The 20,534-nt window shown below is 39.5% G+C and overlaps 1 protein-coding gene across 1 annotated transcript in view; it reads left to right on the top strand.

Moving 5' to 3' along the window:
- The window catches only part of ext1 (exostosin glycosyltransferase 1), a 127,579-nt gene extending 123,549 nt beyond the window's left edge, over nucleotides 1-4,030 (top strand). Inside the window, exon 11 of the mRNA XM_033019206.1 lies at nucleotides 703-4,030. Within this exon, the coding sequence (XP_032875097.1) occupies nucleotides 703-888 (186 nt within the window). The 3' untranslated portion in view covers nucleotides 889-4,030. The remainder of the gene's footprint in view (nucleotides 1-702) is intronic.
- The last annotated feature ends 16,504 nt before the right edge of the window (nucleotides 4,031-20,534 follow it).

Raw genomic sequence — 20,534 nt, forward strand, 5'->3', positions numbered from 1 at the left:
ACCAGGGAGAAGATAGATTCAGTGGCAAAGAATTTGTAATGGAGCCAAGGAACAGTTCTTCATAAGCTTTCTCCCCAAATATTTGACACTATACTGCTCTCGGTATGGGGAAGATTACTTCGATGTTTAAAATATTTAGTTAGAAGAAATAAGTTCTCAACCAGGACCACTGCTTTTACAAGCACCATGATAGTACGGAGAAAGTACCGGCGTTGAGAAAAGTGGAGATTAACGAATCACATATGGTGTCTCATGTTTACTTATGTTGACTTTAAATCATGTGGCACCAGGCACCACTTAAAATAGAAATAGCAGGTGATTCAAGACCGAAGGTTGAAGGTAACTTTCAACAGTGAGGATAAAAATATTATCTGTCTGGAAGAATACAGCTCCTTTAGTTGGGAAACAAAACAAGCACGTTTATCAACGGGGAACAGTATATTTCCGCACCTACCAGTTCAAGAAGAAAAGGAGTAGCGAAACAAGAAATAAAAATGTAAAGAGTAGACTAACAAAAGGTTTGCATCTAAAGCCTCTTATCAGTTATTGCTGGGCCAATTTTTCCAATATTCACTATTGTTTTATCAAGATTACATGTCACATATTGTTATATTTTGGTATCTTGTCTAAGAATTCAGTGTACTTCTTCACTTTTGAGTTCCTATAAATACTTGTTAATCGAATAAATTTTTTTTTTTCCAGTCGTCCAGAACTTCCAGATGGGCTGATCCTGACCACTTTGCTCAACGGCAAACATGCATGAATACTTTTGCAAGTTGGTTTGGATTTATGCCTTTGATCCACTCCCAGATGAGACTAGACCCAGTTCTCTTCAAAGATCAGGTGTCCATATTGCGAAAAAAGTATCGGGAAATTGAGCGACTCTAAGAAGCACAAAGCCATTTCTTGTTGGACTGTGTTGGGATTAAAGCCATCCTCGGCTCAACAGGTAGCAATCTGCACAAGATAACTCTTGACTGTTGCCCTTCGATGAATCTGACGTACTCTTCCGACCCACAGATAACTGTTAGCTTATTGACTAAGTATGATCTGTGCAACAAATAGAATATAACTTTATCATTTTATCAATCGGAGAGATGGGATTGATATCCTGTTATGAGGAGTATATATCAAAAGAATCATGAACATATAGTGAAGATCAATGATTTTTTTTCATCAGCACTGTGAAAATCAAAGTGAAACACAAATACTATTCAATTGTTCAGAATAGTGTCTTAAATTTTGGCCTGGACATAACTTAAGGCCAACTAAATACCACTTAAGCCAAGTATGTATTAGGAAAAGCAAACAAATGTTTGGAATGGGTGGCCATCAGGCTTGTATAGGAATGGACACCAGGGCATTCATGACTAATGAGCATGTAATTGGGTTTCACCAATAATGACTGCCATGTTAACTATTAGCATGCAAAAACAATTATTTCAAAAATTATGCATATACACTATCCACTACAGGATACCCTTTACTGGTATGTAGGAGATCGGAGTTCCTCAGCAGTTCAGGGTGATCTGCCACACAAATACGTATTGCTGGTTGAAATGTGTGCAAATGCCTGCATGTTAACATGCCTTACAGGTGATGTGCTGTATGGCTTTTATAAGGTCAATAGGCTGACCTCTGGAATTAAAACATTGGCTTTGCGTATTTTAAAATGAATGGCACATATGGTGCTCAAGCAAGGGATACCCCCTTGTTTCTATATAAAGTTCTATTTTTTAAATGGCAAGGCTATGTTAGCCTTTGCTCACAGGTACTTGAATGTCTGAAGACTTGAAGGAGTGTTGAGCGTGTGGCCTTTTAATCACTTTATTTTGGTTAATAATGGTTCAACCTAGTTTTTATATATGTAAATCACTTATTTTAAATAGAAATTCCAGTTCATCTTGTGTGCTGAATCTCCGATCAACATTGTCACTTCATAATTAAGGGTGTGAAAATGGGCCTTGTTACAATGTACGTAATCTTGTATATTTATTTTGACAATTGTGTATAGTGTACGGTTACAAACTGACAAAGCAGTGTGGGAATAATTAGATGGATAACTGTAAAGCAAAACAAAAATATTTTGTATAAGATGTACATTTGAGGTTTTCTAACATTTCCAATGTTTTCGTAGTGTATCATTGCTTTATATATTAAAAAAAAATTCCCAACTGGTTGGAATGACATGACTACACATTAATGGGATTAAACCTACAAAGGAGTGGAAAGAATACAAAGCCATATATGTGATTTACTGAATTAGTTTGCATAACATGGTAGCTCCATCAAAGATAGCCGTTGTATAGATAGTATCGCCAAAGACTTGTCTATTTGTTGTGCAGGTGCTTTCATTAATTTAATTGTATTTTTAGAGCCATTTGTAAGTATGTTTGTACCATTGAGCATATCTTAGAATGGATTTTTGTTTTATCACTACATTTCTGCTGCTTCCGTTAGTGTTTTTTTTATACCTTGGGAGCATTTGCACACTTCTTACTAGCTGCCATTCTTTGTCTAAATTTACCATTGTACACTGGTGTAATGTCACAATTGTTACTGGTTCTGGTGAGAATTCACATGCTGAACTGCTGTAATCCACATTTGTAATTTTATTTTCCCAACGTGATCTCCTCGTCAGTTGATCCATGGAATTACTGTGCTGTCTTTTTTTAACTTTTGGGACTGATTTAGAAGCGAGGTGCTAGCTAAAGGGGTTACTGCAATAAAATTTATAAACAGAGCAGAGTTTAAAGTTGCTAAAGAAAAGCTTAGTCAAAAATTGAGGGAAAATAAATCTGCTTTAGATGTTGAGCCCCAGGATCAATGTACTTGTTACCTTTTAACTATCAAAGTTTTTAAATTATTTACTGTGCATTTTCTCCAAATTTTCAATTACGAGTGACTGCGGTATAAAGTCATACGCAGTTGAAGAAATTCCAGAAAATTAATCATTTTTAAAACTAGTGCTGAAACTAATTTTTATTTGAAAGCAGTAGATTAAATGACTCAAATCTTAAACTTAGGTTTAGAATGTTATGCTACTGCGTTTAAGGAGTGAATGTTCATCAGCATACCTGTTAAAGTGGGTTGATGTTGCTATGACTAAGTTTTGAATACATTCTTTGTGAAAAAATATTCAAATATTAAAACAAAATACTTGCATTTACGTAGGGTTTACTCATCACTTTGTGGATATCCTACAGTGCTTTTAAAGTACTTTTGAAATATAATCAATTTGCACACATCAAGCTTTCAAAAACAGCTTTGTGTTAATCACCAGATAAACTGTATTTGTAATTAGGAGTGAGGAAAAAATAAGTGCCGTGGATTTTTTAATATCCACCCCACCTTTTAAATCAGTTAAAATATGAACAAATAAATGACTTCCTCCAGTCATTGTAGAAGGATTAAATTTTAAGCTCTGGTGGTGGGCTGTGGATTTTTTTTAAATGATTGCTTAAATTTGCTCTGAACTGCAGGCGAACGTTCAGTCTTGAACCTGAATCATTAAAGAAGGTGCACAGAAAGCTGAAATTGTATCTCTCTCTGAAGCCACTCCAGTTACATAAAAGATATTTGAAATTTACATAGGACAGACAGAAAACATTTCTGTAAACCTTGGGTCCAATCCTGTCCTGTTTTCACATCTAACCTTGAGACAGAATAGGATGTATCAGGGAGATTCAGAATGTTATGTTTCTCTTCCCTAAGATGCCGCATTTGCTTTGGGAGCACTGGAATCATGATTAAGTGATTTATTGACATTCCTGGATAGTTCTCCATACAGTCTCAAGGGTACAGGCTCTAAAACTGCATTTTTATTTGTTTATTACTTTTGCCTCTTGATGAGTTTGCACCACACTTGACCTATTCCATTACCCCTGGAAACCCATCATGCCCAATGTTTCCAGCTCTGTAATTAGTATTGTGTTGGTTCATTTCATATACATAAATGATTTTTTTTTAACTTAGATAAATGGAAATTTTGTAAGATTTTTTTGTTAAAAATAAATGATATTTGATAATACTCTGACTTATTATTTTAATTTCTTTCTCAACTCATTGAGAATTTCATTTTTTGTTTGCTTCAAGCAATACTTGTTTGGTGTACAATTTACCAATGGTCAAATCTGTAGCCTGCAACTGATGTGTTTATTCTTCGGGAACTCGGCTCCTTGGGGGTTAAAACAGGTGTCCATTGAAGACTTTCTAGATTTGAGACTTCTGTGTTCACGTGGGTGTGCCAAAACTTGAACTTGTGCTTCAAAGACTCAACAAAATCCAGGCAGGTATAAAGTGTATGATTATTATCTCAATGGGGTTGGGTTAGGTAAGGGGGAGGTGCAGCAAGACCTGGGTGTCCTTGTACACCAGTCACTGAAAGTTGGCATGCAGGTACAGCAGGCAGTGAAGAAAGCTAATGGAATGTTGGCCTTCATAACAAGATGATTTCAGTGTAGGAGTAAAGAGGTTCTTCTGCAGTTGTATAGGGCTCTGGTAAGACCACATCTGGAGTACTGTGTACAGTTTTGGTCTCCTAATTTGAGGAAGGACATCCTTGCGATTGAGGCAGTGCAGCTTAGGTTCACGAGATTGATCCCTGGGATGGCGGGACTGTCATATGAGGAAAGATTGAAAAGACTAGGCTTGTATTCACTGGAGTTTAGAAGGATGAGGGGATATCTTATAGAAACATATAAAATTATAAAACGACTGGACAAGCTAGATGCAGGAAATATGTTCCCAATGTTGGGCGAGTCCAGAACCAGGGACCACAGTCTTAGAATAAAGGGGAGGTCATTTAAGACTGAGGTGAGAAAAACCTTTTTCACCCAGAGAGTTGTGAATTTGTGGAATTCCCTGCCACAGAGGGCAGTGGAGGCCAAATCACAGGATGGATTTAAGAGAGAGTTAGATAGACCTCTAGGGGCTAGTGGAATCAAGGGATATGGGGAGAAGGTAGGCACAGGTTATTGATTGGGGACGATCAGCCATGATCACAATAAATGGCGGTGCTGGCTCGAAGGGCCAAATGGCCTCCTCCTGCACCTATTTTCTATGTATCTGAAAGCCAGTATAAGAAAAGCTAGTTTGTCTTTTATCTTGTCATCTTGGACAGTAGAACCTTTTCACTGCTTCTCACTTATGAAAGAGCCATACTTCAGTTTATCGTCACTTGTGGCTCTTTGTATAAAACTTTAAATATACTTTCTTCGCAGGCTGTTAACAGATAAAGAATCAGAATTTTGGTTGTTTGAAATAAAAACAATGTAGAAAATAAACAGCAAATCAGGCAGCATCTGTGGAGCATGCTCAAACGCTGCCTCACCCAAGGATTTCCGGTCGTCTATTGGTGCGGGAAGCAGGGTGGGGGGCATGATTACCAACATGTTCAGTTTATTTGTTTTCAGAGTGTTTGGCATGCTTGCATCGGCGAGACTAGGCAATTGTTTCGCTCAACACCTTCGCTCAGTCAGCCTTGGCCTATGTGATCGTGTGGTTGCCAAACACTTTAACTTTCCATTCCCACACTGACCTTTCTGTCCTGGGATTCCTCCATTGTCAGAGTGAGGCCACACTATTATAAACATGAAGTAGAATTAGTACATTTTATCTGTTATTTTACTTGGTAGACCATCCATTTTAAATATTTGCCTTACAGCAAATCCTATTAACCCCACTGAACTTTGTACAACCATCAGATGATTAAAAGTGGGTATTTTCTAATATCTTCTTAAACATTCCTAAGCGGCCAAAAATCTCTTAAATATTCAAGCAATAAACTGTTTATTTTAAATTGCGTACCAAAAGTACATGAGGAAATAACATTTTTTTTACCCACTGTTCTTTCCAAAATGTACTAGCAGCTGTTAATTTAATGGCAGTCTTTTGTTTAAAACCTTCAAGGAAACAATTATTCATGCATGAGAGCTAAGGCCTTTCTTATTTTGTGGAAATTACCCATGCTGCAATTTTGGGCCTCTACTGCAAATATTTGGCCTGGGCAATCACTGCTATGTGCCTCCTCTCACTTTCACCAAATTGCACTGTTTCAGGCATTTGGTCCAAAAACGTATGGGAATTATGTAGAGGGATTTGGATGCATGAGTTGAGGATAGTGAGAGTAGGATGATGCCGAGTATGGCAGAGAGTGTTGTGGAGCTTTCAGAGAATTAACCCCTCATTTGCAAGAAGCATCTGGCAGGCCAATAGGACCCGCTCGCATGATTGTATTGGACTGAACGTTGTGGGCCACACCTTCTCCAGCCTTAACTATCCCAGGAATGAGTGGGTTAACATATGATGAGCGTTTGATGGCACTGGGCCTCCTCTCGCTGGAGTTTAGAAGGATGAGGGGAAGGGAAACCTCATTGAGGCTTACCGAATAGTGAAAGGCTTGGGTAGAGTGGATGTGGAGAGTATGTTTCCACTAGTGGGAAAGTCTAGGACCAGAGGTCATAGCCTTAGAATTAAAGGATGTCCCTTTAGGAAGGAGATGAGTAGAAATTTCTTTAGTCTGAGGGTGGTGAATCTGTGGAATTTATTGTCACAGAAAGCTGTGGAGGCCAAGTCAATGGACATTTTTAAGGCGGGGATAGATAGATTGATTCTTGATTAGTACAAGTGTCAGGCGTTAAGGAGGAAAGGCAGGAGAATGTGGTTAATTGGGAAAATTAGATCAACCATGATTGAATGGCAGAGTAGACTTGATGAGCCGAAAGGCCTAATTCTGCTCCTATCACATCTGAACTTATGTGACAGAGCATAGCAACCCTGCCTCCAGATCATCAGGGTCACGCTGTCCTCATTGCTTCCTTGTCCATGCTTCTTGGCCGGTGATGGGTAAAGGACACTCAATTAATTCTTCTCAACAAGAAGCACCATTACTAACAAATATCAAATATTTTTAACAAGTTTAAAAAGTTTCTCCACATCAATCCATGAAATGAATATACCTACTAATGTTTGCAAATTACTATGGATATATTGAATATATACCTTTTCTGTAATGATTGTCAATTTGGTGCATTTTATAAAAGGGTCTATTAGTTATGAGGCATAGCTAAGCATCTACAGATTAGTAACTAGAGAATGAGAGCCTGGGTGATATTCTCTTCTCTAATCCAATGACTACTACATATGGTAAATAACCTATCAATAGAGCATCTCTAACCAAGCTAAACAAACCAAGTTGCTTCCCATGAGCATAGTCAAACAGAATTTGGGATAGATTGGAACAGATGATCAAAGGCCTTGTTAAAACAAAGGTAGATGTTAAGCAACATGATGAAGGAGAAAAGAAGAATAAAGAAACAGAGAATCGGGGGGTGAATGCCAGAGCTTGGAGCCGTGTCAGCTGATGATACAGCTGTTTGTGCAATGAGACCTATTTGGAGGAATGCAGTCATTTCAGCATTATTGGGCAATGAAAATTAGAGAGATGGGTGAGGAGTTTGATTTGCTGATTATCCAGGAGATTGCTAGTGTATAGCATTACAGGGGGCAGTAGGATAGAGCTGGTGTGCATTGAGCAGTGAGAATGGGGTTTTGTTTTATCATGCCACGTGTGCATTGAACTTGATTTTATAAAAGATTATATGATTATTTATGGCAGCGTTAGAGCACAACAGAACTTTTATAACCTTGGGTTTAGTGGTCAGTTCTAATGTACTGTAGTTTTGGCAGCAGATGAGCTGAGACAAGAGTGGGGCAATCTCTTCCATCTTAATGGTTAGATTGGTAGACACCAATTCTCTTAAAATTGTGCCAGGTCTAAAAGGGTGTGGGCATTTATGATGAACATGTAATGCTGTTGTTCCAAAAAGTAAGTAGACAGGAGCTCCAGCCTTTTATCACTTCCACAGTTCGCTACATTTTCAGTGCCACACTGACAGAGTATGTTGCAGTTTTTGAAGCATTTATCATTTATCTCAAGACTTTGCTTTTTTTTTAAATATATCATGCCATGCATGCACATATTCATGCACATATCCCTGGGGCAACTAGATATTACTTCCAGAAGCTTATCACAAAGAAGGGAGTAGGAGGGGAAGGGAAATCCAGAAAACCCAATTCTGTTTATTACATGGCAATGAACCCAACAAAGTGAATATTCAAAATCATAATTGGTGTGGAGGATTAATAGCTGTTTCTTCTTGTGTATGGCGGGCACAGCCTAAAGTTGTAGGCCAACCTGTTCTATTTGATCTGATTTGATTGTGCACGCCGGGTTGATTGCATTCGTCGATTCAGGGCGGACACCCATAGCTGTTTCTAATGGTGGATAAAACTGATTTAAAAATAGGGTTCAGAAGTTCTGATTTATAAAAAGAAAGGCTATTAGATACTTAATGTTTTAACACACGGTCATTGAAATAGTGTGGAAATATATAAAAAGAGAAATGGGATGAGATCTGGCTGAAGGAGTCTCATAAATAAACCAGTGAAAATGCACAGAAATTGACAGCTTGCATTTATATCACACCTTTAACATTATAAAATATCTCAAGCTTGTCACAGGAATATTTTAGAAATAATTTGCTACTGAGACATGAGCAGGTATTAGAATTGATGTACAAAGCCTTGGTCAAATATAACATCCAAGGTCATTTTAATGAAGGATAGAGAGTATAACGAGCATAGAGATTTAGAGGAAGCATTCTGGAACTAAGCATCTTCATAGATGTAAATGTGGTAACGAATTGTACACCAATTAAAATTAGATAGTCACAAGAGATGAGAAAGAGAGGACTAATGTTACGTCTGAGTTATTCGACGAGGACAATTACAGTGTTGAAGTCATAAAGATGTTTGAAATCAAGGATGGGTTTTTTTAACAACAGAATTAAAGGACATTATTTAGAAAGGAGATGAGGAATTTCTTTCCTCAGGGGGTGGTGAATCTGGTATTCTTTGCTGAAGGCTGTGGAGGCTGTCAATGGATATTGTTAAGGCAGAGATAAATAGATTCTTGATTAGTACAGATGTCAGGGATTATGAGGAGAAGGCAGGAGAATGGGGTTAGGAGGGAGAGGTAGATCAACCATGATTGAAAGGCAGAGTAGACTTGATGAGCCTAATTCTGCTCCTTTCACTTATGATCTTATGAACAGGCAAAAGGCTGGAAGACTACCAATTGGTGCATGTGACAATAAATGTGAACTTAAACCCAGTGGGTCAAACAACATCTGTGGAGACAAAAGATGTATCGAGTAGAGACCTGCATCAGGATTGCGATGAAAATTTGACAGTGTATAGCATTACGTAGGGTGGTGGGAAACAGGCTGATATGTGATGGGTGGAGTCAGATGAGTAGATGATGGGCTGTTGGAAGCAATTGTTTGAGGTGGGGGAAGTGGCTTTATGTGGACAGGTGTGTTGGTGGAGATTACGGGAAGTGTGGGTTACCTGAAAATAGGGAATTCAATGTTCATACCATTAGGTTGCGGAATATGTTATTGTATTCCAGTTTGCTTTAGGCCTCTCCATAGCAATGGAGAAGTTCGAAGGAGAGTGATCGGTTTGAGAGAACTAAAATGACATGCATCCGGAAGCTCCCAGTGTTCTCCTCCCACACTGAAGGGTCACGACCCAAAACATCACCCATTCATTCTCTCCAGAGAAGCTGCCAGTACTGCTGAGTTATTTCAGCATTTTGTGTCTATCTTTGGTGTAAACCAGCATCTGAAGTTCCTTCCTACACGCTCACCAGTTCACCTTGTTTCTTTTTTCTCCCTTTCTATAAAGTCCTCAGAAATAGAGTGGAGGCAAGTCATCTTTACAATAAGGAGAACAGATAATCACTTATTTTATATCTCATCTCCTTTTTAAAAAAAAAAACTAATACCTGAGCTCAGCTTTTGATAGACCCGCAGATAAGAAATCGCCACTGAAAGAAATTAGCTGGTGAAAAGATCCTCTGAGATGTTAACCATCTCACTCTGAACAATTATCTTGATGTCTGGTTAATTCCCAAAATACACCAAAAAATATTCTCTTATGGCCAATTGAAAATGATTTTAATGTCAGGAATATTAATTTTTTCAAAGGCTTATTGTCTGAAAAGTCATTAGATTAAAAAGTATTTTTACAAGGGTTATTGTAGTTATCTCAATAAAGCTGATTTTTGTAAGCTGAAATCACCAACAAGTGCACCCCAGTCCTCTACCTCCATCTCCAAGCTCAAACTTGCTGTCAACTCTCCTTTCCTCAATGCCTGCAATCACTCCACATCACCCCCATCCTCTGGTCTTTCAAACTAGGCAGACCGTATCCTCCTTCTAACTTTAACTTGTTATGTAGAACTTCTTACAATAACTTGTTTTTAAGTTTACGCTTCAAATAGATTTTTGTCCCTGTCACAATACTGAAACATGCTTTACTAAAGTTACTAATGACGACCCTTACGAATGATGACTGCAGAAAGTGCCTCATTTTCTCCACTTTCAACATTCTTTAACATGGCAGACCACACTATTTTGCTCCAATGTCGCCACTTTTTTTCCTTTTGTATGGGATCTTTCTTGACTGGTTCCATTCATAGCGATCCAGTTATAACCTGAGAATCACCTGCAGTAGCCTCCCTACCCATCTTCACACCACACCTCTGGTGCCCCCTGGGGATCTAGACCTCGACACACTCATTTTCTGGATTTGTATGTTGCCTCTTGGCAACATCACCCAGAGATTGTCAGTTTCCACATGTACATTCATCCTACATAGAATCGCTCATTTTGATTCCTACATTTTTTTTCTAAATTGTCTGACATCCATTAACAAATAGAGGAAATGTTCTTCAACTAAATGCTTGAGAAGCTGAAGCCATCGTGTTATGTCCTTGTCACATCTTGAAGTGAATTTTGGATGACGTATTTGACTCTAGAATTGATGTCAGGCCACAAATCGATGTTCAGGCCATCTCCCTTGAAGTATACATAGAATCGCAACAGTGCCAAAGCTTGCCGTGCGTCCTCATCTGTAAGGAATGACAAAGTGTGAATTTTGTGCAAAGCTTCAGAAACCCACAGAACCACATCATGTGAGTCATCACCACCAAGAGAGAAAAACGAGCTTTAAAAAATGTGCATTGCACAGACCATAAAGAGCTCAACTTTTTTTTCTGACAGACTCTGGGTTATTTTCTAAATGATAACAGCAAGGTCCTTGTGTAAGAAGCATTACTCATGTTTTCTGAAATATAATTCTTGGCACAGTAATATGGCTGCATTAAATATGAGCTTAATATATTAAATCTTTTGTCCACGTCTAATTTTAAAATTAATCTTGATAAAGTTTGCAGACTGTCCTCTGATGGTTGTAGCTGCCTGACCCAAGAAGCATTCCACTTCTGATTATCCAAAGCCACTTAAGAAAATAATTCTTAAGTGTCCCTACCCCTTAACTCCCCCTCTCATTCTGAATCCGACCTTTCTGTCCTGGGCCTCCTCCATGGCCAGAGTGAGGACCACTGTAAATTGGAGGAGGAGCACCTCATATTTAACTTGGGCAGTCTGCACCCCAGTGGTATGAACATTGACTTTTCTAATTTCAGATAGTCCCTACTATCTCCTCCCCTTCTCAGCTCTCCCTAGCCCACTGGCTCCTCTTCCTTTCTTCTTCCCGACCCCCCCCCCCCCCCCCCCACCTCACATCAGTCTGAAGAAGGGTTTCGACCTGAAAACATTGCCTATTTCCTTTGCTCCATAGATGCTGCCTCACCCGCTGAGTTTCTCCAGCATTTTTGTCTACCTTCGATTTTCCAGCATCTGCAGTTCCTTCTTAAACATAAGAAAATAATTTATTAATTTAAAATTCTGTACCAAGGAATGTCAACAAATGCACATTGTCATTAAGCTTCATGAAATCTAGCTTAAGAGCCAGACTGAATTTAGGCAGCTTATTTGATCATTAATTTCCTCAGGTAACGTGTCTACAGCACCTGTTCCTGGATAGAATCCCTTCCCAGTACTGCTCTGACCCAAGACTGCTAAAGTACTCACAGGGATCTGAACAAGAACACTAATCCATTGGACCCTATCAACCCAGTGATTTATAATCAATTGGTGGAATGCAGCCAACATGCCTGTTGCATTTATGAGATGTGTTTCCTTGCTCTTTGATCAGCTATTTTCCATAATCTGTCACTTGCTCACACATATCCGCTAGGTATTTATGGATTTCTGAAATATATCATTAGGCTACAAATGACTGAGGCAAGAATTTGCTATCGATCTGATTCATTTGAACGGTAGTGTCTGGGAAAACCTTTAGTGAATGTCGGTGCAGAAAAGAAAATGGTATTTGGGACAATCTGAGCAATGGTAAGTCATCAAATTAGTAGCACATCTGGATAAAGTTCATACCTGTGGTTTTGCACCCGTTAGCTAATTTAATAATCCTTTGGTCACCATATCAGAAATCAAATTTACTATGATAGTTTTTCATTGGGGTTGGATAACCTAAACTGATGGACAAAGTAAAAAAATGGGCAAGATCTAACTCATGATTGAACAAACTCAAAGAGGTAAATGACTGACTCTCTTGTGCATTCTATTTCATCCTGATACCGTAGTCATTCAAAGGTTAGAGAATGTTGAGAGACTATCATCCAAATCATATCTCTGAGTACTTCAGTACATTGCCCTTGCAGGTAATTAGGTTCAGATTGTAACTGATAAGATCGCGGTAGCAATCCTTTGCTTGTTTGTCCCTGCAACATGGAGCATTAAGACTCACACATAAAACAGGTGAAGATGGGGGTGAAACACGACATAAAATGAAATATATTTACCATGAACACCTGAGGTCAGGTATTGCAACAAAACCTTCAGATGCTGGCAGAAGCTGCCCAAGTGCACAATCACTAATGAGATGAGGGTTAGAGAAATGAAAAGACCTCCTTGTCCAATGTGAGTACCCTTGATGATAGGAGTGGAAAGGTGAAAATCCAAGTGTAATTTGTGCCCAAAGTTGAGCAAATAAATTGGTAATATCTGCTCTAATTGGCAACAAACTTCTGATCAAGACAGTGCTTCAGACAGGGGTCTACCTACTCTACTGGTCACTTGCTAGTGTGTGTGTGTGTGTGTGGCTGTGTCTGTGACTACTTGACAACTTAGAACAGAACAAAGTGCAGGATTAAAAGGTCTCATCATTGATCAGTCCAAGATCCACACTCATGCATGAAGAATGATGATTTCAGTCAGACTCCTGAAGTTATACAGGATCTGGCCCTTCAGCACAACTTCTCCCTACTGACCAATATGTCTGTCTGAGCTAGTCCCATTTGAATGCATTTGGCCCATATCCCTTTAAACCTTGTCTATCCATGTACCTGTACAATGCCTTTTAAACATTGTGATTGTATCCATCTCTATAGCTTCTACAGGTTGCTCCGACCATATACTCACCACTCTCTGTGTGAAAAAAGTTGTCTCTAGGGTCCCTTTTAAAACTTTCACTCTCAATCTAAATTCTATTCCTGTACTTGGGGGGGGGAAAGACTGACCATCTATATTATCTGTGCCTCTCATGATTGAGGGGTGACCTTATAAAGTCATATACAATGTCCTACACTCCAGGAAAAAAAATCCAACCAAACCAACCTCTCCTCATAACTCAAATCCTCTAGTCCTAGTAAATCTTTTCTGTTTCCATTTCAGGTTAATAACATGCTTCCTACAAATAAGCAACCAGAACTGTGCAAATTCTCCAAATGTGGTCTCGCCAATGACTGGTACCGTTGCAACATGTCATTCCAATTCCTGTACTCAATGTCAGACACAAAATGCTGGAGTAACTCAGCGCGACAGGCAGCATCTCTGGAGAAGAATGGGTGATGTTTCTGGTCAAGACCGTTCTTCAGCAGTCTGAAGAATGGTCTTGATCCAAAACATTACCCATTCCTTCTCTCCAGAGATGCTGCCTGTCCCGCTGAGTTACTCCAGCATTTTGTGTCTATCTTTGGTTTAAACCAGCATCTGCAGTTCATTCCTACACATTTTGTCCTGTATTCAGTGCTGTGACTGATGAAAGCATGCATACCAACTGCCTTTGTCACCTCCCTGCCAACATGTGTCACCATTTTCAAAGAACTATGTACCTGCACCCTATGTCTCTCTATTCTACAACATTCCAGGCCCCTACCATTTACTGTGAAAATTCATAATCTGGTACCACGCACTTGTCTGAGTTAAATTCCATCTGTCACTTCTTTGTCCATTTCTCCAATTCATCTGGATCATTTGGTAATCTTGGATAACCTTGTCCACTACACCACCAATTTGGTATCATCAACAAATATACTAACTATGAAATCACATTGTCATCCAGGTCAATAATATAGATGACTCACAACAGTGGACCTCGCCCAGATCCCTGCGGCCCACCTAACGTGTCAGAAGCTCGAAGTGGAGGAGAAAATCTGAGGTTGTGGTAGTGCTGTCCCTTTAATAGATTCAGTCCTTCATAAATCGCTCATTCATCTGCTTCGTACAAAAGTAACAGTCATGAGCTTCACATGTGTCTTATTATTGACACAGGAAGGATTCCAAGCTACTCCTTGCTGCTTCTCCCTCCACCGACTGCTTCAACATCTCCGTTACATGGAAGCACCTGGTTTGTTGATGAGCTCTGTCGGGCGGGCCACGTATTATCTACAAAGTCATAAATCCGTTCATAGTTGTGATTGTTAACAATGGCTCAAAAAGAAATCTCTCAAGCACAGAGGGCAGACAGTTGCTGGCATTTTTTTCGGAGATTGTGACGTGTGGTCTGACTTCAGTAGCAGCTGAGTAAGTAATTTCCTGATGTCAGCCCATTTATTGTGTATCTGTAACTGGGCACAAGGTTGGTGCAGGTGGTGGTGGTAACTAGGTTTACATAACCTTTTGAAGTTTTGACTTATTGGTCCATAAAACATCAGGACTGGAACACTCTCTCATCTGTTAAATACCTTTAACCAGAAATTATAAACGTAAAATGGAATAGGGAAACATTGGATCGTGACCCAGTTTTTTTTAATATGATATAATGCATTTAAGAAATATTTTTAATCAGTAGATGGCTCATACAACCCGTAGGAATACCTTGAAAATGTCCTGTTGTTGCTTTCTGGAGTTTGAGGTTCATTCTTTCCACAACTAGACATATAAGTTTAGTTTAGTTTAGTTTAGAGATACAGCGTGGAAACAGGCTCTTCGGATCACCGAGCCCGCACCGACCTGCGATCCCCGCACACTAACACTTTTCTACACACATGAGGAATAATTTAGAATGTTTCCAGGCCGGGGTCTCTGGCGCTGTGAGGCAGCAACTCTACTGCTGCGCCACCGTGCCACCCAAGCTCTCCTTAAAGATTTGTAATAGTCCATCAATTTGAGAATTGGGAAGAGGAGAAACTGTCCATTTCTGTCCATCAGAGAGGATGTTGCATGTATACATTCTGGTTCAAGATACTGTTTCTTCCCAACAACCATCAGGCTATTTAATACCACAAACCCCAATTAAACTACAGGCTGTCTGGGTCGCACTAGGGACTTCAGGCTTTGTTTTGTTTTTGCACTATATTGGGTGCTTTATTTATTGCACTTTATTGTTTGTTCAGACTGAAACGTCACCCATTCCTCTTCACAGATGCTGCCTGTCCTGCTGAGTTACCCCAGCTTTTTGTGTATCTTCTTGTACTTCAGGACTGCTCTCTGGTTGAGGTAGGATGATTCAGTTGCCTGATAACAGCTGGGAAGAAACTGTCCCAGAATCTGGAGGTGTGTGTTTTCACACTTCTATATGTTTTGCCTGATGGGAGAGGGGAGAAGAGGGAGTGGCCAGGGTGCGACGGGTCCTTGATTATGCTGTTGGCCTTGCCGAGGCAGCATGAGGTATAAATGGAGTCAATGGAAGGGAGGTTGGTTTGTGTGATGGTCTGGGCTGTGTCCACAATTCGCTGCAATTTCTTGTGGTCTTGGATGGAGCTGTTCCCAATCATGGAGATTTGGAGGGGGGGGGGGGGGGGGAGAGCCGATATTGGTGGCGCAGATGAGGTGGGTGAGGCGGCTGGCACTGCCCGGGTCAGGTTGACCTCCGCTCACCAGCTGACCCCGTCAGTGAGGCAACATCGGCAGCCGGCCACGGCGACAAGCGATCCACACAAACCCCGGCAGAAAAGGCCACCGCGAGTTACTGACGGACCCTCGGGATATCTGATTACAGGGATGAATGGGGGAAAACCCCGGACTACATTTGTACCCTACCTCAATCCATGCTGAGTACTGACAGCTCTAGAACATGGCAGGTTCAACAAAGTACTGGCTGACTGAAGTTGATTATGAGCATATATTCTGTTCCCCTGAAGCTAAGAGTTTAAAGGAGACACAAGGAACTGCAGATGGAGAATAAAACACAGAGTACTGGAGGAACTCAGCAGGTCTGGCAGCATCTGTGAAAGGAATGGGTCGGGACGATTCTACAGTCTGAGTTTATCCTAATTTCATAGCTACCATCACGACGTATAAAAAAACCATTCCGGCAGGTACATGGATAGAATAGGTTTAGAGGGATCTGGGCCAAATGCAGGCAGGTGGGACTAGTGTAGATGGGGCATGTTGGTCGGTATGGGCAAGTTGCGCCGAAGGACTTGTTTCCACGCGGTATGACTCTATGACTCCAGTGTATAGGTCTGGTGTAACGTGTGTTTCCACAACGCAAATTGGATAAAACGCGATTGATGAATTAGCAGACCTGCCTGATATGGCACGCAGAGTGAAACTATTTTCACAAGTGGGAGACTGTAGAACATGAGGCGGAGACTCAAAGCCAAACAGTGGAAGGCAATTTCAGGAAACTCCCGCAATGATAAGTGGAAGTTTGTAACCTTCCTCAAAGAGCTGCACAGATGAGATCAATTGAAAATGCCAAGATTTACAGTGAGTTATGTTAATGGGTCATGGGACCCACCGAGTAACTAAACATATAATTATAACATTACATTATTGTTCTTAATAGTTAATTAAAAAAACAATGACTAGATGTTCTTAAACAAAACTGTTTACTGGACATAGTGATTAGAAGTGGAATGTCCCATGGTGAAGCCTTAAGGGCCGGTCCCACTTTTGCCTCATTTGTACGTCACGCAGATGGCGAGCGAAGATTTTGTACATCCCAAAATCCTGGGGTGCCGCGCACGACCGCGTGTCACTGCCTACGTCACCACGCACCATGCGTGCACCCGTAAATTATGTTGCGTAAATTACGCGCAAATGACACCCAAGTGGGACAGGCCCTTTAGAAATAATTTCTAACCAGTCTTGGCAATGTCTCCAGCTGCAGAGCTATGACTGGTGGACGCGGCCTCTTGGTGGAGACAGCAGATAGAAACTCCAAGTGTTTTACATATTTAGTGGTAACTAGTCTGAGCCCGTTGCCAGCACCACATTATGGTTTTTGTTCAGTGGGTATGTGTGCAGATCAGTGGGTTTTCACACCACAGTCTGTGCTGAACCCACCGACACTACAATCAATGGTCGCATGTTCAGGAGGTCAGGAATTCCCAGGATATATTGGGGATGGTGCATTTTTCTGGGATATTTTAAGAACGTCCTTGGATTTCCTAGGAGCAGAGAAATCTATCTATTAAAATGAAGGCACCATTTGTGTGGATGAGTTCTGAGTTGTCCCTTTGCTATTTGTGGTGGATTGCTGGGCATGAATTGAGATCTTGTCTGGTCGTCTCGTTGTGTCGACAGTGATTGCTTTCACTTCAGTTCTGTGGGTTCTGAGGTGACTGCTGAGCTAGTGTGGGGCACGCAGAAGGGACAGTAAGTTTCTGGCGGAATGGGTGGGAAGTTAGACATGTAACGTGGCCCTTTCACCGTCTGCACTGGCCTTCGTGGACTGGAGGTTCTTTGTTCCTGAATGCTTTCCCTATACTTCGAGCTGCCATATATATATGGAGGCTTTGAGAACATACTTCTATAGTTTATATGCCAACTTCCGTACCATAAAAAAATATTTAAGACAGTTCAAGAACCCATTTAACATTATAGCAATATCAGAGACCTGGATCAGCCCTGAGAAAGGTGTTGACTTTGACATGGATGGCTATGAACTGAATTATATAAACAGAAGGAAAAAAGTGGAAGAGGTGTGGCGATCTATGTGGATAAAAGACTGAAATATAAGGTGGTGGAGAACATGACAACTGCTGTTGACGATTTGTTGGAATGTATTACAGTAGAAATTTGTATGGAAAAGACCAAAAATGTTATTGTGAGCTGTATATACAGAGCTCCTGGGTCCAGTATTGAAATATTCAAAGATTGGATGGAAAACATGCTTACAAAATCATTACAAAGGATTATGTTCATTTGTGGGGATTACAATATTGACCTGTTGAATCCAAAAAAGCATAAAATGACAGAAGAATTCATCAATACTATGTACAGTCTGGGTTTATATCCTAGAATAACCAGACCAAGTAGAATTACTTCTCATTGTGCGACATTAATAGACAACATATTCACCAACATTATGGAAAACAATACAGTAAGTGGACTATTATACAGTGACATCAGTGACCAATTACCTGTTTTTATTGTTTATCACTGTAGTTATAGGAAACCTAGGAACACCAGTCATTTCAAATACAAAAGGGTGAGAACCGAAGAAAACATAAATGCATTTAAGAATGAATTACTGAAACAGAATTGGAGGGTAGTATATGAGGGTGAAGATGTCGACAAAGCATACAATGGATTTCTAAATATTTTTTAATCACTTTATGACAAAAACTGTCCTGTGAAACAATATAGTGATAGACAAAAACAAATAAATAGTACATGGATCACTAAGGGTTTAAAAAATGCCTGCAAAAAGAAAAACACACTATATAGACAATTCATAAAATATCGAACTTCAGAAGCAGAAAATAAATATAAAAATATAAGAATAAATTAACCAATATTATGAGGATATGTAAGAAAGAATACTATAATAAAATGTTAGAGAATAATAAAAACAATATGATAGGTTTATGGAACGTGCTAAATAGTATTATTAGAAATGGATCAAAAAATACAGGCTACCCTTAGTATTTTATTGAGGAAGAAAAGACAATAAATAATATGGATGATGTGGTTAATAGTTTTATCAAATTCTTTGTAAATGTGGGACTAGATTTGGCAGAAAAAATTAATGACCCAGAAACAAAAGAAGGGGCAGATACTGACCTTTGGGATAGAAATAATAGCTCTATCTTCCTTAGAGCAGTCGAAAGAAAAGAAATCATAGACACTGTAAGAAAATGTAAAAGCAAATCCTCTACTGATTGGAATGATATTGACGTGATTATAATAAAAAACGTTATTGAAGAAATTGCAGAACCATTAACTCATATCTGTAACTTGTCATTTCAATCCGGTAAATTTCCAAACAAAATGAAAACAGCTAAAGTAATACCATTATATAAAACTGGGGATAGACACCATTTCACAAATTACAGGCCTGTTTCTTTACTCTCCCAATTCTCCAAGATCCTTGAAAAACATTTTACAGAAAGACTTGACAATTTCATTCAAAAACATAAGCTTTTGGTCGACAGTCAATATGGATTCCGGACAGACAGATCAACATCTATGGCACTAATGGAACTAATCGAGGAAATCACAAATTGCATAGATAATAAAAAACTTGCAGTGGGAATATTCATAGATTTAAAAAAAGCATTTGATACCATAAACCACGACATTTTACTCATGCAACTGGATAGGTATGGCATCAAAGGGGTTGGATTGGATTGGGTGAGAAGCTATTTAAGAAACAGGCAATAATTTGTAGAAATAGGTGAACATAAATCAACTTACATGAACATAACTTGTGGAGTACCTCAAGGGTCTGTGTTAGGTCCAAAGCTTTTCATAATGTACATTAACGACATATGCTAAGTATCAAATATACTGAAATTGATTATATTTGCCGATGATACGAATATTTTTTGTTCCAGTGACATCACATCAGAAATGAGTCATCACATCAGAAATGAATAAATTAAAACAGTGGTTTGATGTCAACAAATTGTCTCTAAATTTAAGCAAAACAAAGATTTGCCTCAGAACTAGCAGTATTTCAGGAACAACACAGTTTCACTTCCTCCAGAGACCTTAGCTGGCCGAAGAATTCATCCTGTTCCATGCAGTTCTGAACCCAGGATCACCCTGCAGAATATGTAATTATTTACAACATCAGGAACAGAAAGCAAATTAAAGAAACATTGGGATTAAATGAGGGAGCAGAGACAGGAAACAGTATACATTAAAAAAAATCTTCAGCAATAATTAATATCTGAAGGATGCCACTCTAGAAAAGTAAAAGTTAATTTTCAGTTTCTGTTACGTTGCTTGGCAATAACTAAGAATTTTCATAGTGCTAATATTTTGTATCAGAAGAAAATACTATTTAAGGACTGTAGTCCGACTCGCCACCCAGCTGGCATCCATTTCTCTTCGGAGTAATAGTTGTCATTCGCCATTCCAAAGAGC

This window comes from Amblyraja radiata, chromosome 4 (assembly GCF_010909765.2).
Source record: "Amblyraja radiata isolate CabotCenter1 chromosome 4, sAmbRad1.1.pri, whole genome shotgun sequence".
NCBI lineage: Eukaryota > Metazoa > Chordata > Chondrichthyes > Rajiformes > Rajidae > Amblyraja > Amblyraja radiata.